We start from the raw sequence: 16,853 nt of genomic DNA on the forward strand, positions 1-16,853 counted from the left end.
GCTTTAAGGGCGTTAACATCAGGAAATAAGTGTTTGTTTGATCTAAAGAAAATCTCTTGATTTTGACTTCCAGCCTAAGAACATTCACTTTGTCCTTGCACAGTAGCTTCTACTAATAAAGGAAAAGTCACAAAACAATAGTAACTCGAGTAATTCAGCACATGGAGGAATTAATGTTAATAATGATATCCATGACTCCAAGGGCAGGTGAATGTCATGCCTCTTGCAATGTTGCTTTCAGCACAGAAAGACTCTGAAGAGTCCAATGAATGATACCTCAAAAACACCAAAAGAAGAGGACTATTTCAGACTTCTTTTCATTCTCTCACTACCTACCACCATACTACTCAGTGTACAGTCAAATATGTATCCATGAAGTAAGCATAGTTTTGCACTACTGGTTGCATGTGATTGTGTGCAGTGGGGTACTGTTAATAACTTACTGAGCTTTTCAGTCAGTTGCTCTAATTTTTCTTTTATTTGTTTATGTTTATATGATTTTTTCTTAATTTATAGAAATCTTATATTAATGTACAGAGCCATTCCATGAAGCTGCAGTTTTAGTGATGTGCTCATTCTCATAATTATCATCCGACAGTTTTTTTTAATTATTAAATCCATTGTCTTGGATAGTTCTCAAAATTTTACAATCACTATTATACATAGCAAGAAACAAAGACCACTTGATCTTACTAATTGAACCAGTTTTTGAATCTAGTGCACACAAGTGTTCTCTTTTGTATCAGGCAAGTCCTACATTTTCTTTTTTGTGCTTTGTAATTCTGTTAGTATTTTGTATCAGCTTTCAGCATGGACATAAGAAATAACAGGTCAGACTACAGTATACAGCACATTCAAATGAAAAATTGTAAGTAATAATTATTGATCATGCATAAGAAAGTCAGATAAGTGAAAGTTACAGTGAGCATTCAAGACAGCTTTGTAAATAGCAGATCACCATAAAAGCCTATTGATTTGTTTAGAAACTGAAAATGGGATGATAATGACCAAGAAGGGACAATGGGTGATGTTGAGCCGACAAAAAGCTGCAGTGCTGTAGTAATGTGTATGTTTGTTGTTACTTTGTTAGCTTCTAGGTAGAACATGTACAAAATTGTAGCAATTATTTCAGTCTTGTTTATGTCTCTGTCAGTGCCTCAACTTGCAGAATTTCCATTGTTTGCTCTTCATCCTTTCAGTTCACACTTATGAGAACACACAGTAAAAGTTAGAGTGCTTTCACAGTTTTATGTAACCGGTGAATAATATGGTTTATAATTTGTTGTATATTTTAGAGCATAACACTACATTTTGTGGTACTGAGTTTTGATCGCTACTCACGAGATGACATTATTGGAGAAGTGTTCTGTCCTCTGGATTCTGTGGACTTGGTACAAGCAGAGACTCAACAACTGACACTTTGCCGAGATATTCATCCAAGGAGTCTGAAGGTAAGTAATGGGAGACAAATATAGTAACACCACCCTAGCTTTGCCACATCAATTTTCAGTTGGTGGAGATTTATTTATAGATCATACAGTAAAATTCAGAGTATCACACGTGCATTTCATACATGTTACAGCCAGGTGTAGAAAATAGGATAATATGGAACTGAAGGTGGTAAAATCTGTCTTAGAACCTAGATACAGTACATTGCAACAAAGAACTGATAAACAGCTGAATATTTCAAAAATGTACAAACATATGTATTCAGTTTGCAGAATAAGCATAGACAATGCTTCATAAATAAAAGTGAAGTGCATCTGGTGCAATTCACTTTAATTTTATTGCTGTACCTGCAAGACAGAAAACCAATAATAGCTTATTTCAGACACTATTTATCCGGTAATGCGTACTGTACATACACATTTTGTTGACTCTGTATTTGCATGATTGAAGAATTTTCAGTTGAGTTTGCTCTTAATATATGTATTTTAATTCTGACAAATGTGGTGTAAAGGGTTATCCATGACTGTGTTTATTTTCTGTTCATTCACTAATGAAGCTACTGATTGGACAGAATTTTTCAACAAAGTATCATTCTATATTTCTGAGTGTTTCCATTTAAGTTTTGATGAGCATGTGTTATTAGCAGACAGATGTCTGGGCATAACTTATCTTCAGGAGACAAAAACTCAAGTATTGTAGATGACAAATTTTAAACACTTCTCAAGTACAGATTCCGTTTGGTGTTAGTATAAAATGCCCTCTGGTAGAACACACAGTTTAAGATTTGTGATGGACTGCCTGATGTCAGTGATAGTGTTGCAAGATAACAAACGAGAAGTCTGCTCAATTTGCAAAAAACATTTAAAAAACACCATGTCAATCCACAAGTAGATATCAGTGCCTCTAACGTGGCAATAAAATAAATCAGTAATAATCCGAATCACAGGATCATTCGGAAACCACTGGTAAGAGATTCTAGGCATACAACAGTCCAATAGAAGACTTTCTCATGGGAAGTTCTCCAAATGGTAACAGCGTAAACCATTATTTAGTAGTCAATGATGTGGAATGTTATAAATTTTCATATTAAAGTAAGGCTGAACAAACTAGTGAGAAATAGGATCTGAGTGAGCTGGTGTTGTAGTTCAGACTGAGGACTTGGTTTCCAGGAAAGTACCACATTCTAGTCCTGATCTGGCCACCCTAATTTAGGTCTCCCTAAATTAGGTAATTCCTATAACAGACTGCAGTCTACAAATAGGTCACTGTAGACTCTTATATGTCCAACCTTCTCAGAATTTTCTCGACAAGTCCAAGTCTTCCATTTGACATACCTACCACTAGTTTCATTAACCTTCCGGCAGGCACGTGTTTTTTTATTGAACAAGTGGTGCATTTTGTTCGCCACTTTCGCTGCTCAGTTGTACAGTTATTTTCATATGCTCTCACGCTAGTATTGATATTAATTAGTTTACTGTTTTAAGGGTTAATATAGTATCACTCAAAATGACATTAATAGTATCAAAATATCAAATTTTATTGTGCAACTAATACAAATAATTTATTATGGGCACAGTGGAAAATACTAAGAAATAATGTTACATATCTATCCAAGAAATGTCTATACACTGTTGCTCACTTACAGTGGGAAAGTATGTTTCCTCATTTAACATGGCTGTTAATTATACTTTATTTAGGAAAGTTGATATATATCTCAACACATAAATGACATGGTTCTAAAAAATCTATATTTTGCAGACAGCGTTCAAAATTAATATATTCATTGTGAATGCCTACAGAAACCATATTAAAATAGCTTACAGACAGGCCATGTTCACTACTTAGTAATTTAAGAAATGTCAAACCCATTACAAGAAACACACTTTATTGTTGATTTAATATTCTTAACCCTTCCACAAATAACACAGCATCCCCGTTTCTTAGGTGAATGCTTCTCAACTTGCTCAGGTGTTGTCTGGTATCTTTGAAAGAACAGTGATATGTCCTTGGAAAGGCTCTGAATTTTGGCTCTTTCTATTAGATGTTCTTTCATGATGTCATAAGCCAAGTTCTTCAGAAACACGCTTCTCGTAATCTTTCGATTTTGTACATTTGAGTAAAAAAGGATCTGGTCATTCATACCAGCAATGCCCATTAGAGTAAAAATCATTGCCAAAGGCCACCTTCTCATTATGTGAGCCACAGAACATGTGCCCCACATCTGGTCGACGGCATCGATGCCGCCGTTAGTGGCATTGTTATCACAATCTCTGGCTTTCAAAAATCTTCATTGATAATACCTGAATCATGCATTGTTGACAGCAACAAAACCACTTTCTTTGACTACTGACGCCACCCTTAGTGGCATTGTAATCACAGTCTCTGGCTTTCAAAATTCTTCATCGATAGTACTTGAATCATGCATTGTTGATGACAACAAAACCTCCTTCTTTAGTATGTACAAAACTAACATCAAATCGTTTTTATATCTGAAGAGGGGTGAGCCACGTACTCGATTTTTATTAGGCAGGAATTCCAAGGGAATTTCTGGTTTATTCTTTCTGAGTGTTCCAATACACGTAAGCCTTTTCCTAAAAGCGACATAGCCAAGGTGCAACTTGTATACCAACTGTCCATAATTATATTCCTGTTGGATCTCTCTATATGACTCGCAAGTCAATTATTTCCAATGCTGAATTTGAGACTGCATAATGTCCTTTGGGTTGCTTTCCACAACATACCTCAAGGTTGCTGATAAGAAATGTTTTCACACCACAAAGTGCAGATATCTTAATGCCATATTTGGCAATGACCATGAAAAGCTTGAAGCTTCTCACCATTGGTTACAAACTCATCCAGAATTGAAAATACTGTGGCCAACTCATCAGATCTTCTCCTCTCTTCTTTTATGCATTTATCATTAAAATGAATACAATGCAGCAAGAATAGAAATCGCTTGTAGCTCATCCCAGCTCTTCCAATTACGATTTCTGATCTACCAGTATTCCACTGTTCCATTACATTCGTATGGTTCACTTTCTTCATTTCAAAGAGATAAAGTAACCCAAGGAGTGCCAATATTTCACTTCTTGTCATTTCTTTTTTGTCTCTTTATCTCTCTGATAATCAGAAAATTCTGGTTTGAGCTGAATATATTTGGTTGTAGATTTCACAATAGTATTGATCATTTCCATGTTAAGTACCTTAAGGAATCCAGAAATCTCAGTTGTTACATCCCTGGCAATAGCCTGGATCCAGGAAATTTTTTTGCAATATTTCTCCCTCTTGTTCCCCCATATAGAAGTTTTATTTCTTCCCACAAACCAATCACCAATAGAACCTAGCTGACAATTATTGTCTTCATTTCCGTCTGACGCACACTTTTGTTCACTTTGTGTCATGGTCACTATGAGTAATTACCTCCAATTCTTCATCAGTAACATCGTCCAATATTCAGGGTGTTTCAAAAAGAATATATGTATTTCAAATACATATATTTATTAAACTTTAAGACATGTGAATATGAAACTTTACACACATATTTAAGAACCTCACAAGTTCAGATTACAGATTTCTGTTCTCCATCAGCGTACAAACAATATCACATCGATACTCAAATTTCTCCCATATTCGAGCAAGCATGTCCTTCATCACTGATGTTATGGCAGTATGGATCTGGCTCTTCAACTAGTTTCATTCAGATATTCATGCACTTGGTGACTCCTGAAGGAGCGTGCCCCGTCTTGTTGAAAAATGAAGTTGTCTTCGTGCAGCCTCAGAAACAACCAGTTTTGTACATAGCGAGATACTGCTGATCATTAACTGCATTTCCATCAAAGAAGAATATGCCATAAACTCATAGACTTTTTGCAAATCTCGTACATGTTCAATGGCTGCATGGTGGTTCTGTAAGGCCTCAAATTCGAACATTGTGTTTGTTTATGTGACCACTAACATGGAAAGTTGCTTAATCACTGAACACGATGCATTGTGCAAAAGTGTTGTCATTGTCAATAGCATCAAGAATCTTGTTGCAAAATGCCGCATATTTGTGTTTGTCATCAGGGCACAGTGCTTGTAACAGCTGTTAACTTGTGCGGCTTCATAACCATCCAACATCTCAAAACATGCCAAATTATTGTTGTAGGCAGTTGTAAGTCCTGACTGGCATCACGAGTTGATTTTGAAGGACTACATTGGAAAGCAGCTTGAATTTGTGAAATATTTACTTCAGGAACATGAGGGTGGCCAGAACTCATTCCTTTACATACACATCCTGTATCTAGAAATCTATGTATCTGTGTCGATACCATCTGCGAATGTTCCACACATTTGGAAGATCAATTTGGTACCTCAGCCTGATACGTCTTTGCACTGTAATCATGGAATTGCACTTCGCAAGCTCAAGAACACAAAATTATTTCTGCTGCGGAGTAGCCATTTTCAACACACGACGGTTACCAAGCAAAACAGAAGACAACAGACATCTAGCGGCTATTAATATAAACTGGACTATAGATTCATTTCCCCAATAGCTGAGACAAGGTGCAGCGATTGATATTTTGGACAAAATAATACTTTGTAATATGTATATTCTTTTCAAAACACCCTGTAGTGTCGACATTTTTTGTAAAATCTGGATCTTCATTCAAGAGGCATTCGAGTTCCTCATTAGTTAAGTGCTTTCTTGCCCTTAAATGAAAATGTGTGCTGAACATGGGCTATAGGAATGTTGTTAGTAAAATAACCACTGCGTTTGAAGATGTAAAAAAAATACTTACATAACCAGTCGCATGGTGCACTGAGTGAAACAGAACTGACAGTGTTGCATTAAATTCTCTGTTTAACAAATTCCTGAGCACCGACAATTAGTGCACTACAGACAACAGCCATCAGAACAATAATGAAGGAGTACATTGAATTTCAAATGTCTCCATTGTTGCCAACACACTGGATACATTGATTATATAAATTTGCTCTAGGGTTAAGTTTGTTTTCTTATTTATTCAAAATATTTTATATTTATCTACTTTTAAATAAAATACAGTTCAAACTGTTCTGAGTTTGTTATCCAGAAACAGTAGATAACAAGTATAGCACTGCACCATTTTGGTACCTGATAAATCTTTTATGTATATTGAAAATATAAGAAATTCTACTGTGCAAGTGGCAGCAGAAGTACACATATAAAAAGGTATTATAGTTTGCAAGCTTTCGGAGCGAGTGGCTTCTTCTTCTGGCAGAATGGGTGAAGGGGAAGGAAGAGGGGTGAAGAAACAGGACTGGCAAGGTTTATTAAAAGGAATTGGGTTCGGAAAAGTTGCTCAGAACCTTAGGTCAGGGGAGACTTACTGGAGAGGATGAGAAGGAAAGACTGATTGCTTGGGACTGCACTGGATGAGATTTGAGAAACTGAGAGAGGTGGAATATAGGGTAATATGCAAGACAGAATTACTTCTAAAACATTATGCGTGAGTTAACAAGAGCCACAAAGCTATGTGCATTCTATGTGATAGAGGTGGGAGGGGGATGATGAAAAATAGACAGATTATTTTCTGACCTCCAAGAGGCAAAATATCAGTACTGCTAATAGCCATCTATAAAAATAAGAGGCACTATCCTATCTTTTCGAACTTATAGTTCCTTCCTTGAATTGGAGAGTTGGGATAGGTGGAGGAAAATTGAAAGGGAAAGGAAGACTGCTCAGATCCTAAGATGAGAGACCGCATCTGTTTTGAAGACAAGGGGGATCTTTCACTACCATCACCCTCTAAACAGTTGGGACTATCTCATGCTGTAGCCTGAGTGACCTGCCATTCCTTTTAACCTTCTCCTGCTGGGTCAACTGAAGAATGGGATACAACCCATCGGCTTTGACCAATGATGTCATAGGTAACTCATAGATATTAATGTCTCTACTTTCGAGCCACAGATAATAAATCAGTTGTCTACTATGGATAAGTGCCACCATTGTAACTTGAAATAAATGAATGTGTTTTTAAAGACAGTGCTAGGCATTGTGTAAGATGTTTTTCATTTGCATTGATTTAAATAATTCGTTGTTTCCTATTCATTAGGTACTTAATTTCATTCTTAGTGAGTTTGAGATAATTTGGATGAATGGCTTTTCATTTAGAAGAATTTTTAGTTTTTCATTTTCGTTTGTAGGTATGGATTTATCTATTCCCGTGAATATGAAAGACTTAAGCAGGCTTTGGCCTTAGACATGATGGCGACCATTCAATTTTTGCAAATATCTTGTCTCCTTGCTGTTTATGTTCGATGTTGTGAGTGCAGTGAACATATGCACCTGATAAATGGGTCTGCTCATTTTACTCATGATTTATTCATATGGAGGTGTAGCAAGGATTGACTGCTGCGTTCAATTAGACTAGGAACATGGTCTGAGAAATCAAAGATGGCCTGGAGGGATATAAAAAAATAACATACTGTTGGGGTTTGATCTATCTTGTGTAGTTGTGTGTGCATGAATGTCGAGTGAGTGAGTGCACCGGTTTGGACTGGTATTCATTTTGTAGAGAAGTTTGTGTATATAACGTATAGGCTGCCTTTGGGGGGGGGGGGTATTATAGTCAAAATCGATGAATCTCATTTTGGCAAAACCAAGAACAACAGGGGGGAACCTGCAGTGGGGTAATGGGTTGGGGGAGGGGGGGGGGCTGTATTTCATGTATTTCAGGTCCAGAATGTGATGATGCAGTTTTCAAAGTAGTTCCTAATTGAACAAAGAAAGTGTTGGTGAAATTAATGGATGATAATTTTGCAGAGGGTTCTGTAGCTTTTTTTTTTGCAGGGATTTGGGGAATAGGGGTTTTCAGCATCTTGTCATCAATCATAATATTGAATTCAGATCTTCATCAACTGGGACTTGTACCAATAGTATAGAATGTTGCAGGGAGGGAGAAATGATGCATTTCAACACTACGGATGAATATTCATGGGGGCATTGTGTACCCAATGAGGATGACACGGCGTTTGGATGGTCCCGATGGGCCACTTGTGGCCTGAACATGTAGAGCTTTTTTAAAATGTGTTGGGCAAATGTACCATCCAAAATTTGTTAGTTAATTTCAGGTTGGGATGGCAGGTGTGGAGGGTAACTGATAGTCAAGGAAAAGGGTGGGTTTGGTCAGGACGGTTAAAATATTGATTTGGATTTTTTGGGACTGATTCATCATTCTTCATTTTCTTATGTTAGGTAATTTTCTTATGTGGATTTTTTTTATTATTTTACTTCATTTCATTGCTGTGAACTTCTGGGTTTATATATTTGTATTTATGTATGTATGTTTGGTTTTTTGTGATATTGTGTTTCTTGTGTACGTATGTGATTTTCCTTGACGTCTTTCAAGGCGAGCTTTGTTTTTTTCCGGAGAAGTTTGGGTATGGTAATTTTAGTTTTCTATTTTCATGTTGTACCAAATTTGTCTATTTTGATGTATGTCTTTGTCATTTTTCATTATTCTGCATTAAGTATGGATTCATCAGCTGCAGTACGGTATACAAATTTTGCAGTTGTTGCTCTTTTTCACTATTGTAGTATTAGTATCACTACAATTTTTTCCGATCTATACTAGCACTACTGAAGGCAAAAAGACTGAAATATGTAAACTTTGTATCCTGTACTTCTGTTGACATATACAGATCAATTGAAGTACTGGACATTAGTGCTGGCTAGACGAAAAAAGCGACATATGTAACACTGATACCATTTACCTTATAGGTCAACTGAAGAACAGGATACAAATGTTACATATGTCACTGTTTTTTGCCTTCACTAACATTAGTACCCTATTCTCCAGTTGACTTATATAGGTCAACTATAGTACAGGATACACATGTTATAAATGTCATTATTTCCCATTCGCTAGTACTAGTATCCTATTCTTTAGTTGACCTATACAGCTCAACTGTAGAATGGGATACAAATTTTACTGTTATTGGTTTTTGGTCACTGCTAGCAAGGCTATGATAATTTTCAGCCGATACTATTACTATCAAAGGCAAAATATATTGTACCACATACTTCAATTGGTATGGAGCACAAATTTTATGGGTGTCATTTTTCTCCACTTTCCTGTAGTTGAACTGAGGTACCTATATAGGTCAACTGAAGTATGGGATACAAATATTATGTATGTAAGTCTTTTTGCCTACGCTAGTAATACTATTTACATAAGAACAGAATGCTAGTAGTAGCAGAGGCAAAAGAAACAACACCTGTAAAGTTTGTATCCCATACTTCAGTTGACCTACATAGGTGAAGACACAGAAGTTGACGTATGTTAAATTTGTATCCTGTACTGCACTTAAGCTATACAGATTGACTGAAGTTCGAGATACAACTCATATATGTGTCAACCGAGGATTCCATGCTACCATTACTTCTGTCCCTTTTTCTTTATTTTTTATCGAAGTGCTAGGACTCTAACAAGTGATATCCTTAACACTATGTTCGAAATATTACTGGACATGATATATGTTTAACATCTGTTTTCTCTCTTACGCTCCTTTGTTTATGAACACTCGTCTTCGCTGTTAAATCTGCGTAATAAATCATATCTGGCAAGTTCTGACATCATTAGTCAAAGCTGATGGGTTGCATCTTTCTTTAGTAGTCCCCTCCAACCTATCTGTCTCTCCTCCTAATGAAAGACCTATTACTGCTAAAAGCTAGGTTAGTGTGGCATATTTTCATATAGTGTTTGCCTATCTACACACATGCACAGAGGCACAACTCACACACAAATGGCCACTTTTTAGCTGTGTTGCCCCAGATGATATGTAATTTCATAACACAACAGCCAGTTAAAGTGCACAAAAGCTTGACGCAAACATATTTAAGTTCACTCTGTAAAACTGCTTTTCAATTTTATCTTAAAAATGTTGGACTTATCGTTAGTCATCATTGCTGGACATCATTCCATGTTCAAACTGCCTATGTCAATTTGAAATATTCAGAACAGGAACTCACATCTATCTCTTTGTTAGATTGTCATACTGCAGTAGAGCCAGAGATCTGAATACAGCTTTAAAGATCTCCTATGGTAGAGTCACACTAGTGTTTAGTATCATTTTGAAATGCTTTGTTCATTATTGTTACTAACTTTTGCAAATTATGTTATTCATAGTGCCCTCAAACAAAACATACAAGTTGTCAATCTATAAACATATTTTTTCAAGTAGAGGGGCAAAAAAAGTCTAAATGTGATAGAAATATCACATAAGCTAATCTTCTTGTACTTTTGCAAATGAAAAATAAAAAAAGACTGACCAATAACTACTTCCAGGAGTCAAAATTCCAATAATTACTAACAGATACATTTAAAAAGATGCATAAACCCATCATTACTGAAATTCAGAATGTAAAAACATATTTTAGCTGTTAGTGAAGACTACCATACAGGGAAAACAGAAATTCAGACATGCATATACAGAGGTAATTACAAGGGTGGTTTGGAAAGGTCTCAGAATGGAATAGAAAAAAAGTACTTTCATCACTGAAAGTTTTTCAATGCAGTCTTTTTGTAGATTAATGCACTTGGCCCAATGATGTTCCAGTGCCTTAATTCCATCTCGAAAATAAGTTTCCTCCAGGCCTGCAAAATAGTTGTCAAATGCCGCTATCAATTTTTCATTTGAAGTGAATCTTTATCCACCAAGAAATATTTTCAGTTTTGGGAAGCGATGGAATTCGACAGAGCCATATCAGGTGAATAAGGCATGTGTGGCAACAATTCAAACCTTAGTTCATGTAATTTTGCCATGGCAACTGCACATTTTTGATCCAGCATTAAGAGTTGTGGCACTCATCTTGCAGATAATTTTATCATTTCTAATTTTTCAGTTAAAATGTGATATACCCTTTCAGATGACATCTGGCAAGTGAGATCAATTTCACATACTTTCCATTGGTGATCCTCCATGATGGCCATTTTGTGCACTTTTGCAAAGATTTCTGGAGTAGGGATACATCTTGGCCAACCTCTGTGTGGATCATCATCTAAGCTCTCCTAACCACACTTAAATTTGTTTGTCCACTTGGCAACAGTTGAATATGAAGGAGAAGAGTCCCCCAGTGTATTCTAGAAATTGGCATGAATGTCCTTTGCTTTCATACCTCTCTGTATGAAGTACTTAATAGTTGCTCGAAACTCAATTTTTCCATCTTCACAAATCACTACGCAGGAACCAAAACAGCGCCACATCACCGCCACAGCTCTCTTCTACAAGGACTGATCTGGCGTGTGTGTACATGAAAAAGTCCAATGAATATCACGTGGACAACTCTTTGTGCTAGCGCTGACCTCTAGTGGTGATTCTGAGAACTTTTCAAATTACCCTTGTACATTCATGAACTGTTGACTACAATTAGCAGAAGTGGTTAACAACAACATAAGGGAAAAGATAGATTGATAATCACCACAAAGATGGCATGGTGAGTTGCAGACAGGCACAACAAAAATACTATTACATATTGAGCTTATGGCCAAAGAATCCTTCAGAAATGGAAACACAAACACACACATTCATTCACAGAAGACGCACATCTTATGCACACAAGACCACCATTTCTGGCAGCTTGACCTGGAATGTAGCTGTCATGTGGAACAAAAGCAGGAGTCTGGAGGTAATGAGGAAGGGTAAGGGATAGCATCATATGGGTGGGAGAAAAGAAGAGTGCTGTCTGGTGGCATGCGCAGCAACTAGGAGGAGGCATGACAAGACTGCCACCAGGTGCAGCATCAGGAGGCTGTGGGGCATGGAAATGGGGGGAGGGAGGGGGGGGGGGGTTGGGGAACAGAAGAGGAGCAGTGAAAGGGAAAGATGGATGGGTACATTGGCAGAGGGTAGCACACAAAGAGGGTGAGGTGATATAAATAAGGAGGAAGTGATATGAAAGAGACGGCAGGAATTGTCGAGTGGAGACAGTAGGTTCGCTTAGGTATAGTAGGTTACCTATGTTAACCTACTGTCTCTACACCCTCCACTGAACATTTTCGAGCCCCTCTGACCTATCACCCCCTCTCTATTTATGTCCCTCACCCTCTTTGTGTGTCTCCCTCTGCCAATGCTACCACCTGTTTTTCCCATTCAATTCTCCACTCCTTTTCTGCTCCCCATCCTCCCCCTGTCCCTGTCCCATAGCTTCCCAACACTGCACCTGGTAGCAGTCTTGTCATGGCTCCTTCTAGTTCCTACACACTCCACCAGACAGCACCACTCTCCCCTCCCCCATAGACTGCTATCCATTCCCCTTCCATGCCTCCTTCAGACTGCTGCTTCCATTCAGTGTGACAGTTGCCTTCTGGTCCAAGCTGCTGGAGATGGCAGTCATGTGGATGGGAGATGTTCTCTTTTGTGATATGTGTGAATGAATGAATGTGTGTGCGTGTGTGTTTCCTTTTCTGAAGAGGGCTTTAGACAAAAACTATATGTGTAACAGTCTTTTCCTTGTGTCTGTCTGCAACTTAATGTGTCAGTTTTATGATGAGTAGTAACCTATCTTTTTCCTTATATTGTTGCTATTCCAACCATAAGTAATTAATAGTTGTATGTCCACCTGACTACCAACTGCATTTTATATTACTCTAAATTATCTTACATAGAAATGCAATTGGCTTTTCACTATTAACTTCACGATGTGTATTTCAGATACGTGCTCAAGGTCGAGGTGAAATACTTGTCTCCCTGTGCTGGCAGCCAGCAGCTAACAGGCTAACAGTTGTAGTACTCAAGGCACGAAACTTGCCAAAGATGGATGTTACTGGACTAGCAGGTAATATAGTTGGACATTCAGAGATATCTTTTCTGATAACCACACACAAGTATGTGCATGCACATCCTAAGTTTTGTACCAGATTTGAACTAAAAGTATTATTATTATAATTACTATCATAACCATCATCATCACTGGTTCACTGGATCATAAACATACTGTATATATCATTAATCATAAACCTGAGGCTGTACATTATTTGTTTACATATGCACAGTCTATTTCTGGGGTGCATAGGTTTGAAAAAATTGGTGTGTACTATTATGTAGCATGCCATAATTCCACATTTAATTCATAAATTGCAAAGTGGAACATTTGTTACTGTTATACATCACCAGAATAAACTATTATTGAATAAATGGAGCCATACTGTATATATGTCTTTACTTTTTTTACATCTGTGATAGACTGTATAGTATTAAGAAATTCACTGTAGAATTTTATCCCCACATGACAGGTTCCATTTTGCAAGCACTTGTGTTTGTAGGTCTAACATGAAGATTGTCTTGTTGTCTGCTGCAATTATTCTGAATATCTGAATGAGTTTTCTAAGTTTTCTTATTAATCTTGTGTTTCTTGCTGAACTGTAATGTTTCCAAGTTGCAGATACAGGGCAATGGAGGCATGTTTAACTTTTTTCTTAAAAATACCACATAAATCTCTAATGTTCTTACCAGCTATGATTTTGATTGCCCTCTTTTGTACTTTGAAAGTACTCTATAATGCAGAATAGCTGTAAATTAAGTCACTTTAACCATTCAGACTTTTCAAGACATTTCAGACTGACAGACACAAGAGTAACTTGTTTCCTTCATTATTACTTTTTACTTATATGAAGGTGTAAATCATTGCATGGATCTATAACGACTTTCTTCATTCTTATTGCATTCTGTATAGTGTGTTACTTGCACACTTTAAGGGTACTGAATTTAATACACCAATCAATAGAACATATGTCTCATCAATCCTATTTTCTCTCACACAAAAGCTCAGTAAGTATCTGTTAAAATGTTTGACATACTAATTAACACGGAAAGAGATTGATATTATACATCATAAATGAGACGAGATTTTAAAAAAGCACAAGTTAAGTCAAAATGTGTTTTTTATCATTCACATGTGTTAGATATTTTACAAATCTGATTTCTGAATCATTCTAATATTGATTAACCATACAATTATTAGTACTTGTGATTTACATTGTAACAATTTTTCTGAAAATTCAGTTTCTGGGTACCTCTTTAATCGTGTTTCAATGCATATTATATCACTGAAAGAACCGCCTGTTTCATCATTGCTGTTGGTATATTTTTCTCATTCCATTATGCGTATGTTGCTCATGCAAATACCCAACTATACAGTGACTGGTCACCATTACTCCTTCCAATAATTGTAAATAAAATGTAGATAAAATAGAAAGAAACTTCCACATGGGAAAAATATATTAAAAACAAAGATTCCAAGACATACCAAGTGGGAAAGTGCCTGTAGACAGGCACAATAAAATAACACACAAACACACACACAAAATTTCGAGCTTTCGCAACCGGCGGTTGCTTTGTCAGGAAGGCTTGTGTCTATATGTATGGATGGATTTCTGTGTGTGTGTGTGTGTGTGTGTGTGTGTGTGTGTGTGTGTGTGTGTGTGTGTGTGTGTGTGTGTGTGGGTGGGTGTGTGCGAGTATATACCTACCCTTTTTTTCCCCCTAAGGTAAGTCTTTCCGCTCCCGGGATTGGAATGACTCCTTACCCTCTCCCTTAAAACTCACATCCTTTCATCTTTCCTTCTCCTTCCCTCTTTCCTGACGAAGCAACTCACTGTAGAGTGGACACCTTGATCTCATGAACAAGAACTCGAATATAGTAGCTTAGATAATGGATTAAACTCTCCTTAAGAGTAAATGGACACATAATGCACTCATAGCTACATAATGTACCACTGTAGACCAGGTGGGGAGAGAGGATGCCTTTGGTGGACAAAGTGGGATCAACTTATGAAGATGAAGGGAAAGGAGGTAAAGACTAAGAGAGGAAACACCAGCAGAGTAAAATGATAGAAATGCAGCACCAGAAAGAGATGAAGCTGGTGCAGTTAAGGCTAGTTGTATTTTGTGCAAGAGAAAAACAGAGAAAGGGGTTGGGGGATGGGAGGGGAGTGAGGGTGATAGGATAGAAGAGTAATGTACCATGAGATCTCTGAGAAAACTGCATGAGGATTTGTAGACATAGAAACTAAAAGCGTGAAAAGGTGGCAAGGGACAGAATTAAGTAGTGAAACACACAAAACTGTTTCCGTAAGAGATGCTTAAACCAATGGATCAGGTTTGACAGGCATAAATCTAAAATATTTTCTGAATCTCTGTATTTCAAAACTTCCAAGTAATTCTTTCTTTGTGATAAATGGGAAGACGTGAAATAGATAAGGGAGGAATACATGTACAGTCACAGAAAAGAAGGAAAATCCCTCAAAAGGACAGGATCAGAAGAAATACAAAACATAGGAAATGACTAATTACGAATGATTCTGGAATTATTCCCATATTGCAGAATAAAGATAGGAATTGTGATCTACCTTTCAGACAGAATACTGAAGAAAATTTCCTTCATTAATGCCATGAAATGAGATGATTCACAATACCAAAAGTCGACCCAGTCTCACATTATGTCAATGAGTCAACCTTTTAATGTATCTTGGCGTAGGCACATTGCCTTATGCAAACAAAGTAACCATCTGACAAACTGTTTTAGTTTTACAATTCAGCCTAGCAATTTTGACTTAGTATAGAGTGATCACATGATTTGGACATTTTACATGGTAACTCATCAACTGAGGCCTGGAGAGGCACTCACAGTGTAGTGTGCATCTCTTCAGTATCATTACATTTCAACTTATTATTATTTTCAAATGAACCAGTAATGATAACACATGTGAGGTTTGAGACTAACTGTTTCTAAAATGTTCTTATCTATTCCTCTCCATCCTCGTGAGAACCAGTTGCATCATAAAATCTGATTTATATGTGGAGACTCCAACAAGGGTATGGAGACTATAAGAGTGTTTTGTGTGTAATTTTATTCACAATTCTCAACTCAGACCTCTCCTAATGATTGCTCCATTTGTTGCAGTACCATTTCCACCAAGTATCTCAAAAATCCATCTTGTACCTCTCACAACTTGAGAGGACATTGCGATACATGCACATCCCATAAAGATATAGATATTTCCAAAATTTTTTCATAACTTTAGTCTCCAGTAATTTCTTCCTCTTCCTTCTGCGATGAAGTCTCCAGTTCCACAAAGGTCAAAAATGCCTTTTAAAATCATTCTTCAGTTTTTACTAGACAATCTTGCATTATCTAATAACTATGTCATATATTTTCATTATTTATACACACAATGAGATTGTTTTTATTAACTGTATGTACTATATTTGTGGGATACAAATCGGCATACGGTTGTGGCATAAGGCTTCCGCCTGCCGTGGGGAGGACCCCATGTTGACGTATGCGATGAGGTGGGGAGCCTAACAACAGGCGAGGCTGTGCCACCCTGCCATTCGGACCATGCGGAACTAGGAAACGCCTGAAAACCTGCTCCAGGGTG

General features: G+C 37.1%; 1 protein-coding gene across 2 annotated transcripts in view; it reads left to right on the plus strand.

The window, feature by feature from the left end:
* The window catches only part of LOC126281204 (synaptotagmin-11), a 1,096,906-nt gene that overhangs the window by 1,052,951 nt on the left and 27,102 nt on the right, over positions 1-16,853 (plus strand). For both annotated transcript variants that reach the window (XM_049979941.1, XM_049979939.1), the window contains 2 exons: positions 1,296-1,451; positions 13,126-13,249. In XM_049979941.1, the coding sequence (XP_049835898.1) occupies positions 1,296-1,451; positions 13,126-13,249 (280 nt within the window). The remainder of the gene's footprint in view (positions 1-1,295; positions 1,452-13,125; positions 13,250-16,853) is intronic.

Source organism: Schistocerca gregaria, chromosome 7 (genome assembly GCF_023897955.1).
Source record: "Schistocerca gregaria isolate iqSchGreg1 chromosome 7, iqSchGreg1.2, whole genome shotgun sequence".
Classification (NCBI taxonomy): domain Eukaryota; kingdom Metazoa; phylum Arthropoda; class Insecta; order Orthoptera; family Acrididae; genus Schistocerca; species Schistocerca gregaria.